The sequence below is a fragment of the Etheostoma spectabile genome, chromosome 17 (genome assembly GCF_008692095.1).
Source record: "Etheostoma spectabile isolate EspeVRDwgs_2016 chromosome 17, UIUC_Espe_1.0, whole genome shotgun sequence".
Taxonomy (NCBI): Eukaryota; Metazoa; Chordata; class Actinopteri; order Perciformes; family Percidae; genus Etheostoma; species Etheostoma spectabile.
In genome coordinates this window covers 1648130-1665588 of record NC_045749.1, presented here as the reverse complement: position 1 = coordinate 1665588, position 17459 = coordinate 1648130, and the positions used below count along the sequence as shown (strand labels likewise).

General features: G+C 40.7%; 2 protein-coding genes and 1 long non-coding RNA gene across 3 annotated transcripts in view; 1 reads left to right on the top strand and 2 right to left on the bottom strand.

The window, feature by feature from the left end:
* Positions 1-5925: 5925 nt before the first annotated feature.
* On the bottom strand, positions 5926-11065 carry LOC116705189 (5-hydroxytryptamine receptor 7). The gene is made up of 2 exons (XM_032541138.1): positions 10086-11065; positions 5926-7027 (listed from the first exon to the last, which is right to left on the bottom strand). The coding sequence occupies exons 1-2, from the start codon at positions 10664-10666 to the stop codon at positions 6139-6141; spliced, it is 1470 nt and encodes a 489-aa protein (XP_032397029.1). The 5' UTR covers positions 10667-11065; the 3' UTR covers positions 5926-6138.
* Positions 11066-14257: 3192 nt separating this feature from the next.
* Positions 14258-17459, top strand: part of arfgef3 (ARFGEF family member 3) — an 83306-nt gene continuing 80104 nt past the window's right edge. Inside the window, 1 exon segment of the mRNA XM_032541139.1 lies at positions 14258-14907. Coding sequence (XP_032397030.1) covers positions 14823-14907 — 85 coding nt within the window. The 5' untranslated portion in view covers positions 14258-14822.
* The window catches only part of LOC116705192 (uncharacterized), a 19741-nt gene continuing 17269 nt past the window's right edge, over positions 14988-17459 (bottom strand). The window contains exon 3 of the long non-coding RNA XR_004335874.1: positions 14988-14999. This is a non-coding gene — a long non-coding RNA (uncharacterized LOC116705192). The remainder of the gene's footprint in view (positions 15000-17459) is intronic.

Sequence of the window (17459 nt, the reverse complement as noted above, 5' to 3'; positions counted from 1 at the left end):
CAAAGCTGCCATATTTGACGAGTTGGGAGTAAGAATCTGTTGCAACCAGTTGTTGATTAAGGCTATGGGCATATTTTTCTGTTGAAATAAATCATGCATAGAGCAGCTTTAATTAATGATTAGAAAGAGAATAAAGTTGGCAGTTACAAAGCTTAAACCTTCTCTAAAAAGAGCATAAATTTGGCAATTACAGAGCTTAAACTTCCTCTAGAAAGAGCATAAAGTTGGCAATTACAGAGCTTAAACTTCCTCTAGAAAAAGTCTAAAGTTGGCAATTACAGAGCTTAAACTTCCTCTAGAAAGAGCATAAAGTTGGCAATTACAGAGCTTAAACTTCATCTAGTAAGAGAATGAAGTTGGCAATTACAGAGCTTAAACTTCCTTTAGAAAGAGAATATAGTTGGCAATTACAGAACTTAAACTTCCTCTAGTAAGAGAATAAAGTTGGCAATTACAAAGCTTAAACTTCCTCTAGAAAGAGCATAAAGTTGGCAATTACAGAGCTTAAACTTCGTCTAGAAAGAGCACAAAGTTGGCAATTACAGAGCTTGAACTTCCTCTAGAAAAAGTCTAAAGTTGGCAATTACAGAACTTAAACTTCCTCTAGAAAGAGCATAAAGTTGGCAATTACAGAGCTTAAACTTCATCTAGTAAGAGAATGAAGTTGGCAATTACAGAGCTTAAACTTCCTCTAGAAAGAGAATAAAGTTGGCAATTACAGAGCTTAAACTTCCTCTAGAAAAAGTCTAAAGTTGGTAATTACAGAGCTTAAACTTCCTCTAGTAAGAGAATAAAGTTGGCAATTACAAAGCTTAAACTTCCTCTAGAAAGAGCACAAAGTTGGCAATTACAGAGCTTAAACTTCCTCTAGAAAGAGCATAAAGTTGGCAATTACAGAGCTTAAACTTCCTCTAGAAAGAGCATAAAGTTGGCAATTACAGAGCTTAAACTTCCTCTAGAAAGAGCATAAAGTTGGCAATTACAGAGCTTAAACTTCCTCTAGAAAAGCTAAAGTTGGCAATTACAGAGCTTAAACTTCCTCTAGAAAGAGCATAAAGTTGGCAATTACAGAGCTTAAACTTCATCTAGTAAGAGAATAAAGTTGGCAATTACAAAGCTTAAACTTCCTCTAGAAAGAGCATAAAGTTGGCAATTACAGAGCTTAAACTTCCTCTAGAAAAAGTCTAAAGTTGGCAATTACAGAGCTTAAACTTCCTCTAGTAAGAGAATAAAGTTGGCAATTACAAAGCTTAAACTTCCTCTAGAAAGAGTCTAAAGTTGGCAATTACAGAGCTTAAACTTCGTCTAGAAAGAGCACAAAGTTGGCAATTACAGAGCTTGAACTTCCTCTAGAAAGAGTCTAAAGTTGGCAATTACAGAGCTTAAACTTCGTCTAGAAAGAGCACAAAGTTGGCAATTACAGAGCTTAAACTTCGTCTAGAAAGAGCACAAAGTTGGCAATTACAGAGCTTGAACTTCCTCTAGAAAGAGAATAAAGTTGGCAATTACAGAGCTTAAACTTCCTCTAGAAAGAGCACAAAGTTGGCAATTACAGAGCTTAAACTTCCTCTAGAAAGAGCACAAAGTTGGCAATTACAGAGCTTAAACTTCCTCTAGAAAGAGCACAAAGTTGGCAATTACAGAGCTAAAACTTCCTCTAGAAAGAGAATAAAGTTGGCAATTACAGAGCTTAAACTTCTTCAGGAAAAGGATTTTTTCCTCTGTTGCTCGTTCTTATTTAGCGGCAGAGGACATTTAAGAGAGTGAGGACATGTGTTCAGCAGCACATACTGCACTTATACTAGAGAGTAGTCAATTCTGAAGAAACACATCTTTGCTACTAATCTCTGTACACATCAAAAACACAATATTAGAGGAAAAAAAAGACAGAAATAGGACCACGCATGTCCCAGCTGTCATGTTCACCAAGGTACTTTCACTCAACATACAGTTAGAGCTTATTCCTGTTGGTATACAGGGATTAATATTAACATTATATAATTTGAATGTGCATGGACAGTTATGGCACTCTGTCTCTGCTCCTGTGCTTTAAAATAATGAAACTCTGAGCCGAGAGTCTCCTAATCACTGGGAACACCGATGTCATCTGCTCTCCTTCCTCTTTCGTCCAAATCACATTTCTATGCCGAGCTTCACCCAAGATTAATAGTCCAAGGGACTGCTACATTAGATCCTGTATCTCTGTAATTAGTGTCTGTGATCACATAGAACTCAACAATAGTAGAAGGTGAACAGGTGAAAAATGTGCTCCTAAAGGTTTGACACCTTATATATATATATATATATATATATATATATATAGACACACACACACACTACCGGTGAAAGTTTGGGGTCATTTCCTGCCAGTCCATTATAGATAGAATACCAGCAGATCTGAGAGAGGGGGGGGCTGGTCTTTAATGCAATATCTACATTTCTTATTATCAGCAAACATTCATCCAATGTTCCAAAGGCTCATTCTGTTAACTAATCTGATATTTAAAAAAAAAAAAAAACTGAGAAAGCATTACAGAACCCTTTTGCAATAATGTAAGCACGTAATGTAATCTGCAAACTGCTGCCCTGGTTAAAAAACAACAATGCCACTGATCTGAGCTGGCATTCTGTCTATAATGGATGCATGCTATAAAATTACCGCAGTAGTCAAGAATGATTTATTATTTCCAAAAAGAGCTATTAATGTCATCTTTTAACAATTACTTTACTAATGTCTTTTTTCCTATTGCAATATATATTGCAGGGGAAAAAATCTTGCAATGTCAGTTTTTTTTATATATATATATACTGTGTTAGCGTTGGTAGCTGTAGTGCTGAAACAACACATTGGCCCAATCCCAAAGCGATACCCTAAGGACTGAGGACTAAAGGCTCACAGACGTAATTGATCTCCGGTGCTGAGTGAGGGAGTGTGTGAGGCCACATGGGCTCACACACAGGTATAAATGGGATTGGGACAGCACTTCACCAGATCACATGTTACACTGGCAACATTTGATAACAAAGATGTTGCGGACAATTGCCGGTTTGGGCGTTTTCATTTTAAGTTTGCTGCTTTCCACACGGCCGAGGCCCAGGAGACGGCTGCCTGATGTCAAATGTTTTCAAATTCTTGTTTTACAAGCTGGACAACAGGTCCGTGGTCGTGTGGCGTGCTGGTGTTTACCTTTTGCAATTTCCAGATTTCGCTATGGTCTCCGCGGTAAACGTCACAACACTTTGAACTGTGGGTAATTCCCGTTGGTGAAGTCTGCATCAATGCAGACTCAAGGAAAGGGCTCAGTGAGTGTGTACTCAAACCCTCACGCCCTTTGAAATCCGACATTGGGACAACCCTAAGTCCTTAGGAATTTCATGAGAACGCATCAAAGTCTGTCGTGAGTCTGAGTCCGGACTTTGGGATCGGCCCATTTTCTCAATCAGCTTCTTACTTTTAAGGGTGATGGGATTTAACAATGAACTCTAGTTTGAACAGTATGGTTATTTTACAGGAAAATGGTCTGTATTCATGTTTATTATAATTTTTGTCCTTGCTTTTCTCACTAGTTTGAAGTGGGCGGGGCTTATTCAAGTTCAAAGTGCATGAGAGTTATTTGGCAGGTATTTTGCCAGGCCACTGCCACGCCCACATAATCCAGATGTAGAAAAGAATTGTTGGTGTTACATGTTTAATAAACATTCATTTCAAAGAGATTTTTATTTTTCTATGACTTATAGAAATTTAAAACCTTTTTTTTTCAGGTAAGAAACACCCACAATTTGCAAGTAACAGCTTCTCGTTTGTTTTCTATCAATGGGAATTTATTATATTTGGGGTTTGGGTTGCAGGTCAAACAACACAAGGAATTCCAAGACTTGAGAAATTGTGATGGACATGTATTTAATATTTTCCGACATCCTTGAACCAAAAATAATCAATTCCTAAATTGATAATGATGTGGTACAAAATGGATATGGGTCGGTATAGTGAGAACAGTAGGCCATTTGGAAAGCTCAGAGTAGTTTTTTTTTACCTTTTTGGTTAAAAAAAACAACTATGACAACTAACAACTATCCGATCTTTTGTCTTGATAGTGCCTTTTTTGTTTGACGTAGTAAACAACGAGGCTAAAACTGAGCCATGGTCAACTGGGAGTGCCCAGAGGACTGTCACCCATTGTGTCAAATCCACAACACAAGGTGCATAGTTTGAAAAGAAACTTGTATGTGCTGCAACCAAACCTTTCACTAAACCGGCGTAAAGGCTTCACAGGCATGTTAAAAGAAAAAGTCCAACGTGATCGTGTCTCTCTGTACATCTTTACATCTCTGGCCTGTCTGCTGTCATACATCATTTCCTAAATGTGTGTTCTTAAGTAAGCCACCTGAATACAAAACATGTGATCGTGATTGATCAGTAAATCTTTTTTTTTTAACAACATAGTGGAAAAAATAGCAAGTTTTGGCACATTCAATACAGTTACATTGACAAAAAAAGGATATTCAAAGGATATAAACTCAAATTCGGTCTAGATCATCAGAGCCATTCTGACCTCCGAAACAGTGTGGCTGTCGACTTGTGTACAATTTTAAATGTCAAGTTTGTAGGTTGAGATAAAATCCTACAGTAACTTGTCCACTTGTTATCGTGCTTAGAAGCAGTGAAAACAGTGCTACTGTGATGACCAGGGACCGAGGTGAATCCCTTTGGTGGTCTTGGCTCATCGTCCATTTGAGTTCCAAGAACTCCTCCATTTTTGTTTGTAAGGGCAGGATTTCCTTGTCTCAATCTCAAAATACAACACACTGGCTACTGAGTCAGAAGGTTTGCACTCATGGTGGTCAATGAGTCCAAAGTCATTGTGTAGTTTCACCAACTTTTGCGACAAAAAAAATCATGTGCAAAAGACAGTATGGTAGCAACCATCACTACATTTGTTGGACAGTAGTTGTGACACTCACGTTTTCAGAGCAGATCAGTGCTCACTTAACTTTTATGCTCCACATATCTGGAAAAACTCCCAGAAAACTGCAGGGCCACCACAACTCTCAGCTCTTTTTAATCAAGGCTGAAGACCTTTCTTTTTGATGTTGCCTTTCTTTAAATGACTGCTCATTTCTTATACTGAAGTTGATTTTTGTTGGAACTGTATGACAATCAGCAAGGGTAAGATTAAATGACTTGATTAGACAGTGATTTGACTGTTCTGATGAACATTATTAAACAATTAAGCGATGAAAAGGAGGAATGTTTGTCATTATTGTTGGCTGAAACAAATATTGAATTGAACCAAGTAACTTGGTGCCTTCTGGTGTGTTTTGGTTAACAATTTGGGAGATTAGGGTTGTGGTTCTGGGGGTATTTCTGAACAGGAAACAAACATATGTCTGAGAATTTCTCCAACGTGGGTTTGACGTAGATTTTATGGTAAAATCTACAAGAAACCGTTGGAGCTGTTCAGGATTTTGCAAAGTCTGCCGTGATTAAACTAAGCCTCGTAGGGACGACTCTATTGTAGTGTAAAGAGAAGTCCTTCCCATGATCCTGCGGGGCCCGTGGTGAATGGATGAGATGGTAAAGACGTGGTTCTGCCTGTATAGAGCAATTGTATTGGTCAACAAAGTTTGGGTTTCCACAAAATGGTTAATGCGCCCCGATAACGTGTGGGGGGGCGGCTTATACACTGTCCCATTCTAGGAGCCTAAAATCTGCTGTTTTATCAGCTTTTATATGTTTAACTGTTTTTAACTGCTCTTTAATGTTTCATTTCTTGTACTGCACTGTAACTTTTATTATTGTAATTTATTTATGTTAAGCACTTTGAATTGCCCTGTCGCTGAAATGTGCTATAGAAATAAAGCTGCCTTGCCACTATTCAGACAATATGAATTCCTCGCCACTGACTTAAACCGTCCCTCGTTTTCTTTCACAATCTCCAGACAAAATCTTTTTTTGGGCTTCTTCCGTGTTCCTTTGTGTGTATCCATTTAATCACAGACACCCTGTCTTGCTTCAGCAATCATTGTACACATTTTGGGAAATAACCATTCTGGCAGGGTGGTGGCCTTGGGCCACAGTCTAAGCCCCAGTGGGCATTTTCCCTGGCAGTTGTCTCTGGTGGTGTCTGATTGGCAGACCTACAGCTTCTCCACCAGTTTCAGAGCCTCGTGCATGCCAGCTGCTGACAGTTTTCGATTGATGTTCCTGTAGCGGCACCGCAAGAGGTTACTGTAGGTGGTCCTCAGATCACGGTTAAAAAATGCGTAAATGAAGGGATTAATGAGGGAGTTGGCGTATCCGAGCCACAACAGAGTTCTCTCCAGCCAGAGCGGCACGCAGCTGCACTCCACTCCGCAGACAAACGGCCTGGCCGTGGACACCAAGAAGAACGGAAGCCAGCAGAAGGTGAAGGCTCCGACCACGATGCCCAGAGTGGCCGCCGCCTTCTGCTCCCGTTTGAAGATGGACTGGTTTTTCCTCTTCCGGCGCTGGTGGTGTTCACCGGTCTTGAGGAGGCGGGAAACACGCGTGCTGCACTCCTCCTCCACCTCGCGCTGGAGCTTCAACGCCGCCGCCACGCAGTCCAAGCTCTCCTCCTCTTCCTCAGCTTCCAGTTCAGCCTCCGTCCCTTCAACACTTCCTGTTTCTCCTGATACAGCTGGCCGGTGAGCCTCATGCTGTCCTCTTTCCCTCCGAGCATCCACCCCTTCGCTGTACTCTCCTTCCCTGGGGAAGCCGGTGATGTTGTGCTTGGCAGCGCTGAGTTTGGCCGCCCGGTAGATCCTGTGGTACATGATCAACATCACTGACATGGGGATGTAGAACGCCACAGCTGTAGAGTAGACGGTGTAGCCAAAGTCCTGGCTGATGAGGCAGACTCTGCCGTCATTGACGTTCTGTGCCCAGCCAAACAGAGGGGGGAGGGTGATGGAGGCTGAGAGGAGCCACACTGACAGAACCATCTTGGCCATGCAGCAGCCGTTTTGCCGGACAGGATACGTCAGCGGTTTCGTGATACCCAGATACCTACAGAGAAAAATATGTACGGATGAAAGGTTTCATAAACAGACAGACAAATTTCACTTTTTCCATTTTTAACACAAAAGACTGTTTTGATGTGTTGCAGTCAGGTTTTTGACCACACTAGCACAGAGACTGCTCATATTAACCCTTGTGTTGTCCTCCAGGGTCAAAAAGATTAACACTAATTTTTTTTTTACCCTTTTTTTGAAATTTGACATTTTCAACGCATTGTTTATGTTTTGGGGATTTCACTACCACCACCTTACTACGACTAGTTTTACACTACTTTTTGGAATCCATGGTCAATAACCCTCATTTGTATAGAATTATACCTAAATATTGAGTTAATAAAGCAGAAATTATGAATTATTTTGATTAATAAACATGAATGTGATCAGTTGTATTTGCAAAGAGCATTGCATGGAATCCATACATTTGTTTGTGGTAATTTGGTTAAAAAAATGTTTCTTTTCTTTAAGATTCTTTTTAGGGTTTTCTGCCTTTAATGGACAGGACAGCTAGGTGAGAAAGAGGGGAAGACATGCAGGAAATCGTCACAGGTTGGACTCAAACCCTGGTCTTCTGCGTTGAGGAACAAACCTCTTTGTATATGTGCACCTGCTCTACCATTGAACCAACCCAGCCACAAGAATGCCATATTTCTGATATAGACATTTTTTAAAAGGGGTCAAATTTGACCAGAGGACAACAGGAGGGGTATGGTCTTCATTGGCATCCGCTTTAATACAGACAGTGGCAAAATTTCAATGTTAGTATTACTTGATTTTAGTGCAACATTTGATCCAGCCGACCGTAGTGTATTACTAGACTGACTGGAATACTGGGTTGGACTTTCTGGCCCAGTACTAAACTGGTTTGAATCCTATTTAAAGAACAAGTATTACTTTGTTAGGTAATTACACATCTTAGTGGACAAGTATGACATGCAGAGTTCCCCAAGGCTCCAATCTGGGGCCCCTTCTGATTAAAGGGTAATGATGCAGTTTTTTTTCATTTTTGAACTTAATTCACATTAACTGAACAGCTTAGGAATCATTAGAATGGTTATTTGACTTTTTTTACAGTCGAACTGTGGCTGTCGTCCAGGTCTCGCGAAAAATTGCTTCACGGCACTGCACACATACGCCCATTCAGGAACTGGCAAACAAGGTAGCGATGGAGTTTTTCACACTGTCGTCATAGCTGAGCCAGCAAAAAAAGCTTATAGAGAAACCTGTGTGTGTGGGGGGGGGGGGGGCTCTATAGAGAAATCTGTAGGAGGATCTTTATAGAGAAACTGTAGGGGGAGCTCTATAGAGAAACCTGTGTGTGTTGTGTGTGTGTGTGGTGTGTGGGGGGGGGGGGTGGGGCTCTATAGAGAAACCTGTAAGCAAAAAGAGAGAAAACCGCGAAGAAATAGCCAAAACTGCATAGCGCCATTTGCCTGCTTCCACATACTCAGAATATGAGGAAAAAAACCAAAATCAATTACCATAATAATGGGAAGGATCACCAGGGGACTATGGTCCAATACAAACACTGAGTAGGTGCATTGAACAAATCAAAAATTTAATAAAACAAAGACAAAACGGAGATAGTCATTTCTGGAGCTAAAGAGGAAGGATTAAAAGTGAGCGCTCAGCTTTCATCTGCAATACAAAAAACAGCGGACAAAGCCAGAAATGTTGATGTAGTCATGGACTCAGACCTGAATTTTTAACAGCCACATTAAGACAACTACGAAGTCTGCATACTATCACCTTAAGACTATATCAAGGGTTGAAGGACTTATGTCTCAGCAGGATGTGGAAAACCATGTCCATGCTTTTATCTACAGTAGACTTGACTACTGTAACGGGGTCTTTACAGGTCTCCCTAAAATATCGGACAGCTGCAGCTGAGTCAGAACTACTCGAATCCTCACTAAAACCAAGAAAGTACATCACATCCCTTCAGTTCTGAAGTCTTTACTCTGGCTCCCTGTCTTTCAAAGAATTACAATTACACTGCACTATAGTACACTACAATATTCTTATTCTATTTTTTAGTTTTTAGTTTATATTGTCTTTAATTAATGGTATTAAGTATTTGTTTATAGCTATTTAATGATTTTATGTAAGGTGTTTGAATTGATGGTTGTTGAATGTGCAAAATGAATAAAGTTGTCTTGCATTGCCTTATTCTACCCTGAGTAAGTAATGCTCCCCCACTCTCAACAAGGTGCCTTTGAGCAAGGTGCTAAACAACAATCTGTGGTTGCCATATGCAGCCCCCAGATTAAAAACCCGATGCTAAGAAAGACCATATGTGATCAGTGTTAAATAAAGCTGACCCAAGGACAGCTCACAGTCCTTCACACTTGAAAGTCTCACTGGAAAAATACTGTTTAAACAATTTTCATACTGGATTTATCCCACAAGCCCACAGCCACTATATAGGCACGTGTTTGTTCAATAAATGATTTCATAATTCTATCAAAATTATGCCTGCAAAAGATTAAATCAATTCTTACAGGAATTTCAACTTCAGATTTGGGGGAATCTGAGAGGCATTTACTGCGTGCTGCTGCTGAAGGCTTTCAACACCCACTCTGATTCTTTTATTCTATTTAAACAGTAAGAAAGGAATATGAAGCAAAGTGGACAAAGAACCAAGCCGAAACGTCACAGGTTTGATCCCCTCATCAGCCACTTTGTCTCTACCAATTTTGTCAAAGTGCCCTTGAGCGAGACACTGTACTTCAGTGAGCCTCTGCGCTCCTCCCTCACACAAACCCCATGCTTCAGGAGGACCGAGAGTCAAAATCCCCTTTCAGACAGGGTAATGGCATTTTACTATTATGAGAATATTGCGTGTAGGAAATAATGGGATTAAATAGGAACAGTATGTTGCCAAAATTCGGAGAGTCTGGTTCCAAGACTGCCATGCGTAAAAGTTTAATAATCAATCATATGAACAAATACTACTAATAAGTTTTGCATGTGCCCTTTTGTCTTTTTTGTCTAATTACTGATCAAGTATCTTTATATCGTGTGATTGTTGGACACATTGATCATCTCACCTGTCAATGCTGATTACGCACAGACTCATGATGGACGCGGTGCAGCACATCACATCCATGGCGATAAAAACGTTGCAAAAGAACTGTCCGAATATCCACTGGCCACCGATCAAGTCCGTGATACTGACGAAAGGCATCACCGCCAGGGCCACTGACAGGTCCGCCACGGCAAGCGAAACGATTAGATAGTTGGACGGCTGGCGCAGCTTTTTGACAAAACACACGGAGATGACCACCAGTAAGTTCCCGCAGATGGTGGACAGTGTGAGCATGGTGAGGACTCCGCCGATCAGGACTTTCTCAAACCAGCCGTAGCTCAGAATATGCTCGCCGCACCGGGTCCCGTTCGTCTCCATCTCCATGACCTGCGGCGGACTGGAAGTGGATGGAGACGTCGTTGCTGCCGCTGCTGCCTCTGCGGCGCCCTGCGCAAACTTCAGCAGCCGTGGCGCAAAAGCCTCCAAGATCATGATGTTGGTGGAGCCCCCGGGATCTCCACCACCGGCTCTGTCCTCTATCATGAATGACGACCTTATGTTGCCACTACCGAAGGTTCCGTTACTGTCTCCCACAACAAACATTCTAGTGCGTTCTGTTCCTTTTTATCCATGGACTTGGAGACCCGTCCGGTTGTGACACAGACTCGCACGGATGTGCCGGACCTGTGTTGATGTGAGAAATGAGTAATTTCTTTTCTACAGCCCGCCCCCCGGTAAACTCTGACATGCTCTCTTTCCCTTTTTAAAGCCTCGAGGCCTTAATTCCTCTATTTAGAGGCATTCTCGTCATTACGCACGTGGCACGCTGCAGGCATATTCCCAAAATACCTGACCTATAAAATAGGATTTTATTCATGTTGTCCACCCTGGCAACCATCCTACTTTTCAGCTGCATGTGTAGAAAGATAGAAGCTTAAAAACCAAAGTGCGCGCAAATACATCTCTCAGAAGTAGTCAAAGAGAAGACATGTTGGGGAGCCTGTAGGCTGCCGGATGTCTGCTGTAAACAAACGAGCGCAAAGACAACGTCTTTCGGGGCCTCTTTGGGGTTCATTCTATTGGGAATGTCTTGGCAAGGACAATCTGTGTCCATGGATCACCGTGCGTAATTGCGCCGAATGACGACATGTTCTGTAGATATCAAATTTATTTTGGTTTTGAATTTCTCCCTCCACACACACACGCACACGCATACACACACACGGGCACAGACAGACAGGCACAGGCACACGCATACACACACACAGGCACAGACAGATAATGGCAAAGGCTGAGATAATACAGAATGGACAATAAATTATGGTGTGAAAGAGTGGGCAGTCGCTTGGCATTGAAGAAAATTGCTACTATTAAACAAATAATTCATCCAAGAAAAGGAAATAAAGAGAATTCTGCCATATGTTTGGAAGGTAACAGCACAGTCTCATATATCTATCTATTTTCCATGGTTGACTTCAATCATTTCACTTAAGACACAGGATGGTTAAGTAGTTTTTTTTCATTGAAACAGGTAATAATTACATATATATGTATAATTAGATTTTTTAAAACCTTTTTTATTCATCTCGAACAAACGACATACTGAAAAAGAAAAATGAGAAAAATCAGATGAAACACGAGGATAAAACACAAAACAGATTAATCAATATGATTTCATAAAAAATAAAAAGGATGAGTCCAGAAGGAGCAGGCAGGAGCATAAGGCTTATAGTCCTTCCCCGACACAATATCTTATTACAGAAGAAACAACTATACAGCAACAAGACATTGTGACTACATCCAATACATCCACCTTGAGTCATTTTAAAGATCATGTGGTTCTACAGCCAAGGTGAGGGAGCCAAAGTGCTGATTTCCCTCAATTCCTCCTCCTCCTCCTCCTCCAATCATTTCTGCTACTTACAGCTCAAGCAAAGGCATTAGAGTTTAAGAGTTAGGGAAAGAGGTACAGTCTACCGTCACCCCACTTTTAAAATGAGATTTACGCTGTTGGAGGTCAGAGCAGGACCCCAAACTGCTCCCGAAGCCTTTTCATCATTTTCTAATCTGAACACAATAATCGTATGATAACCCCATTCGTGTGCACGATACTGATGCCGTGGATGGCCTTGGATAGTAGCGCCATCAAGTGGCCATACGCCTCTGCTGCATGTTGTTGCTGCTGGTGATTTCTACTGTGGTGCTGGAATTCCCTTTTTTTCTCAGTAAGAGATGTGTATATGTATTTACAGGAGATGCATTGCACAGTGTTATGCATTTGCATGTATTTTACAAGTCCTATACATTATAATATTCAACCGTTTAATTATGTTTTGAAAATGATTTTTTTTTAAGAGCCGTGGTTCTCAGACTGGGGTCCGGGGCCTTGTAGAGGCCATCGAGGAGTTGCCTGGAGGCTCCTGGCGAACAGTGTGGTTAAAGTTCACTGTAATTTGATCCACTGGAAGTTGTATCTCCAAAAATGCCTTTTGAGCTTCACTCTAAAACAGTAGTTTCCAGCCTTTGTGACTTGTGTACCCTCACAATTAAGCAGTGTCTACATGTAACGGGCTTTGGTCTGTTCTCTTAATTCATCCATGGTTGGCTCCCCAACGTGACGTAATGCAATGCATTGTGGGGGAAAGGAGAATCATGGCAAACCGCTGTAAAATAAGACCTACTTTTTTGTATGATATTCCGTTTTTTGATACCTAACAATATCAAATACAATGGATAACAGTTTCAATGTTTATTACCAACAAGGAAATTGCACAAATTCATTATAAAATAAACCCTGCAACACGGACTTTAAGTGCTGTACTTGAGTACATGAACTTAGTTACTGTCCACCTCTAGAAAGCAGTAACGATCAATAGCACGTTTCAGGATAAATGTATAACTAATTCAAAAGTGCAGCATGCATCATCAAGATCGATAACACACACACACACACACACACACACACACACATTCCCCAGGATGTGGGTGCTTTGTTCATTTTCAGTTCTGACTGTACCTGCTGTTCTGATTGTCATACACCAGATCTATTTTAGAGGTCACCAATATGTTAGTATAACTTATATAATATGAAGAAGTGAGGCTAATTGATGTTTTGTATGTTATAAAGTTAGTTATGTTCTAAAAAAATCACTCAATCGAGCCGGAAGCCTAGGGTGTAATATTATAAAAACAAACTAAAAGAAAACACATGGGGGATTGTGAGTTATTGTTGATCCGACTTTTCAAATTATAATATGAAAAGTGTCATGGTTGGCTATACCGGGATTTTCTTTTAAAGAAATGTAATGGCAATGTCAACCTTTTAGTATGGTATTTTTATTTATTTAATTCCCAACCGTTGATAGTACTGTCGATAGTATTTTGTAGTTCTTGTTGCTCTTAAAGTCAGCTCTACAGAAATTATAAGAAGAAATACAATAAAAACTGCAATAAAAAGAAAAACAGCTTTTTCTAGGTTTAAATGACTCTACATGTGATTGTTTTTTATGGACTGCATGTTCTTTGTATGTATTAGCTTTTTTTACCTGTCTGGCACCGAGACAAATTCCAATCAACTGTGTTGACATGACAACAGAGTATTGATCTTAATAGGCACATCAAACATGAATATAAAATAAACAAACAATAAATACAGAAACAAATAACTCACACAAAAACACAAATATACACAGTTATATATATATATATATATATATATATATATATATATGCATATATAATATATGCAGCACATACTACACTAGTCCCTACATGCTCTTCTTCCTTAATGTTAAATAGTTATGTACTGTATTCAATTATTTATAATACTTTATATATATATATATATTTATATATATTATATATACATATATATATAATTATACATATAACTATTTAATTTACTTAACCCTAATTTAATTACATTAAGGAAGAAGAGCCTGTCAGGATGTGTGTATACTACTATAAATACATACTATACTAACCAATCCCTACAGGGGTGTATATATATATAATAATATAATATATATTTATATATATATATATATATATATATATATATATATATTTACCATACATGGTATTTTAATTTTTTTTACTTTATGTAAATTCAAGTGGTCTTTTATTCTGAAGGAAAGTCTGTGTAAACTTCCTCCACCTGTCGCCCAGGAAACGGGAAAAATCCCATCCCAGTGACTCCTCCGCCACAGTTTCAAGCTTCCTCGCATTGAAACGGTGTAAATACTGTGTTGCCAGGTTGGAAGGAAATCCCCCTTTCTTAGCGGCAGCCTCTGAGCAGCGCTGTGGTGTATTCCCGGCATGCCAACAGCAGCTTCATATGATGGATTAAAGGACCCGGATCTGGACCCCGCGAAGATCCCAAGTATCAACCGGAACGGATTTCAAAACACGGAGACACGGACATGGCCGACGAAGATGAGAGAAGGGCGTTTATTCATTGAATTTATCCACCGTGACAGTTTATAATGAGGGTTAGTCCGATGTCAAGACAAGGAAGACAAAGCGGTGGATTTAAAAAATAAAATAAAACAATAACAAGATTCGCTTCCTTGTTCCACCTCCGGAGGGTTGGCGGCAGGCCTGACATCATTGGCTGAATCATCGCCTTCATCAGGGGGGGTCAGGGATGCTGCCGCTGTCACTGCGACCTTAAAAAAAGCCACCACGGACCAAAACCCGCACGGCGTGTCTCTGGTCTCCGAGTTACAAAACCGCCTGTCCCTGTTTGTTTGGAGCCAGCATGGAGGACATCCTGCGGAAGCTGCAGAAAGACGCGTCCGGCCACAAGCACAAGGCTATCCGCGACGCCTGCGTCTACGCCCGCGGTGAGTGTACAACAGCCCCCCTCCCTGGCTCCCCGGCTCCCCGGCTCCACGGCTCCACGGCTCTCCTGCTGCAAAAGGGATGGGGGGGGGATCTGCGACTGTGTTCACCTGCTATATTTTAGCAACCTCACTAATCCCACAGGGCACAGGCCTAAACGATCGTATTGAAATATCCCAAGATACCACGACATATTAATGAAAAGCTGTTGTTCTCACGAGTTGAGAATTTGTTTTGATAGTGGGATTTGGGGGGGGGGGATTTCCGTGTCCATACTATATGCTGGTGGGAAGCTTTATTAGCCAAAAAAAGCAATAAAAGGCGCCCCTGCTGTTTTTTCAGACAATTTTTAAAGTCACACATCTGATTGTGCAGCATCACTTTCAATAGGCTAAATATAGTCAATCTTCCTGTATGCAAGATGACACATGAATGCAGCATTCTAGCAGACATACCATTTACACAATATAGGGCCTACTACTCCTTTACACCTTCTTGAAGTGTAGTTTGGCCAAACATCTGTAAAACAACTTGATACCTTCATGTATTTGCAGTTAAAGTGGCCTTACATTTCCCTAATGTCATGGCTAGATTTTGATTGTAGCTTGCAGTGAAGGAGCCTACAACAACACTAAGCCAGTTTTCTGTTGAGTTTGTTGACATGAATGGGATTCGAAGGTATATATGTCATCAGCAAGTATGCACTGAAACACTGATCATAGAGAACATAACAACATGAAGCACAGTAAGATCACTATAACAATGTTGCTGGGGACCAGAGAAATGCAGTTCTGCACAGAAATATGTCTGATGTGTGAATACAGAGCTTAAGGAGCTTTATGTATAATATTAAGCAGCATATGATAACAGGCAGGCATATGATGACATCATGCATAACACAACTCACCCAATTATAGCATGTGTGTATATATATATATATATATACTGTATATGTGTGCGTGTTTGTTTTGTCAAAGACGATGTCTTACTGTCAGTCTTTAATCAAGCCTGGCGGTTTAGTGGTCTCATAGAAGAAAAGCATAACAGTAACATAAACAATCATCAATGCTGACATTTTTGCTGACTCACTAGTAGAGCCCGACACATTTATAATGGCCAATTTGAAAAAAAAAAAAGAAAAGGTGGAGGGTCTCTCTCGTTTTCATTGGTGGGCCAAATTCTCTGGGCGGGCAGAGAAAGGGGAGGTAACTTTGTTCCTTATGATGTCATAAGGGGCATGATTCCAGATCGGCCCATCTGAGCTTTCATTTTCTCAAAGGCAGAGCAGGATACCCAGGGCTCGGTTTACACCTATCACCATTTCTAGCCACTGGGGGACCATAGGCAGGCTGGGGGAACTCATACTAATGTTAAAAAAAAAAAAAAAAAATCATAAAGTGACATTTTCACGCCATGGGACCTTTAACTGAAACACACCAGAACCACGACACTAAAGGCAATTTTATGCTTCTGCATCGAATCGACGGCGTACCCCCTCAGACCCCTCTGCGTCTACGCCGGACCCTCCGCCGTAGCCTGATGTGCACCTCTCGAAAGATGTAACTACGTGTTGCGGCGACACACGTCTCTCGGCTGTGGCTTGGTAGCGTTTTATCCCCCCCCCCGACTCATTTCCTGGTTCTCCTTCTCCATAAACAACGTGAAATCAAGGAGTGGGTTAACTTCTCCTGCTGCAGATGTCTCACCGTGGTCAGAAAGCACAGGGGAGACACTTTGTTTCCCACACAAAAGCTAATGTCATCATTTGAAAATATTACCTAGCTAGTTATCATATCACAGAACAATTGCTCAGATACAGTGGCTATGAATATTTGCTGCATTTCCAATGTACACGTATAACAATTCAGCACAGAGATGATCATAGTTGAAAAATAGTAGGAAAAGGCTTGTAATATTGCAGATTTTCGTATCTCAACAATGACATGTTCATCACATGTTCCTTCATTTATTCCTTTATTCCATTCATGTATTTTGACTCAATCCAACATTCCTGCTCCAAATGTGGAATCATTCGCCATTTCAATTAGTCCCCGGCAAATGCACTATTTCCTCCTGTTGAGGCGATGTTTGTGAAGGCCTACAGTGGCTAGCTAGTGTTTTTAAAAATTCAACTAATTATTTTGGGCTTGTTTTTCAAGATGTAGACCTATGTCTTCAGTAGGCCTGCGTTTCAACAAGTGCAGAGTAACAACCTTATGCTTTATCAAACGCTCAATCTCACATGTGAGTTACTGCAGCTTGCTAAAAGCACCACTGTGTGCGCAGCCTTTAAAGTGAACAGTACATCTAATGCTGCAAAGACCTCAGATAACTGTATCGCGGGAACCTTGAGGGACCTTGGGTTCACACTAGAGACACACTATATCATTCTCCTAGTAGAAACTTGAAATATCAGACTTGCAGACATTTCTGAAACAGCACAAATCTTTGTTTCTTTGCACCGGCTGGCATCTCACGTACTGTACATACTTCTAGGTCTAGTGTAAACTTGCCTTGCCCCTGAACTGTATATGTCCATACATCGTGTGTGTGT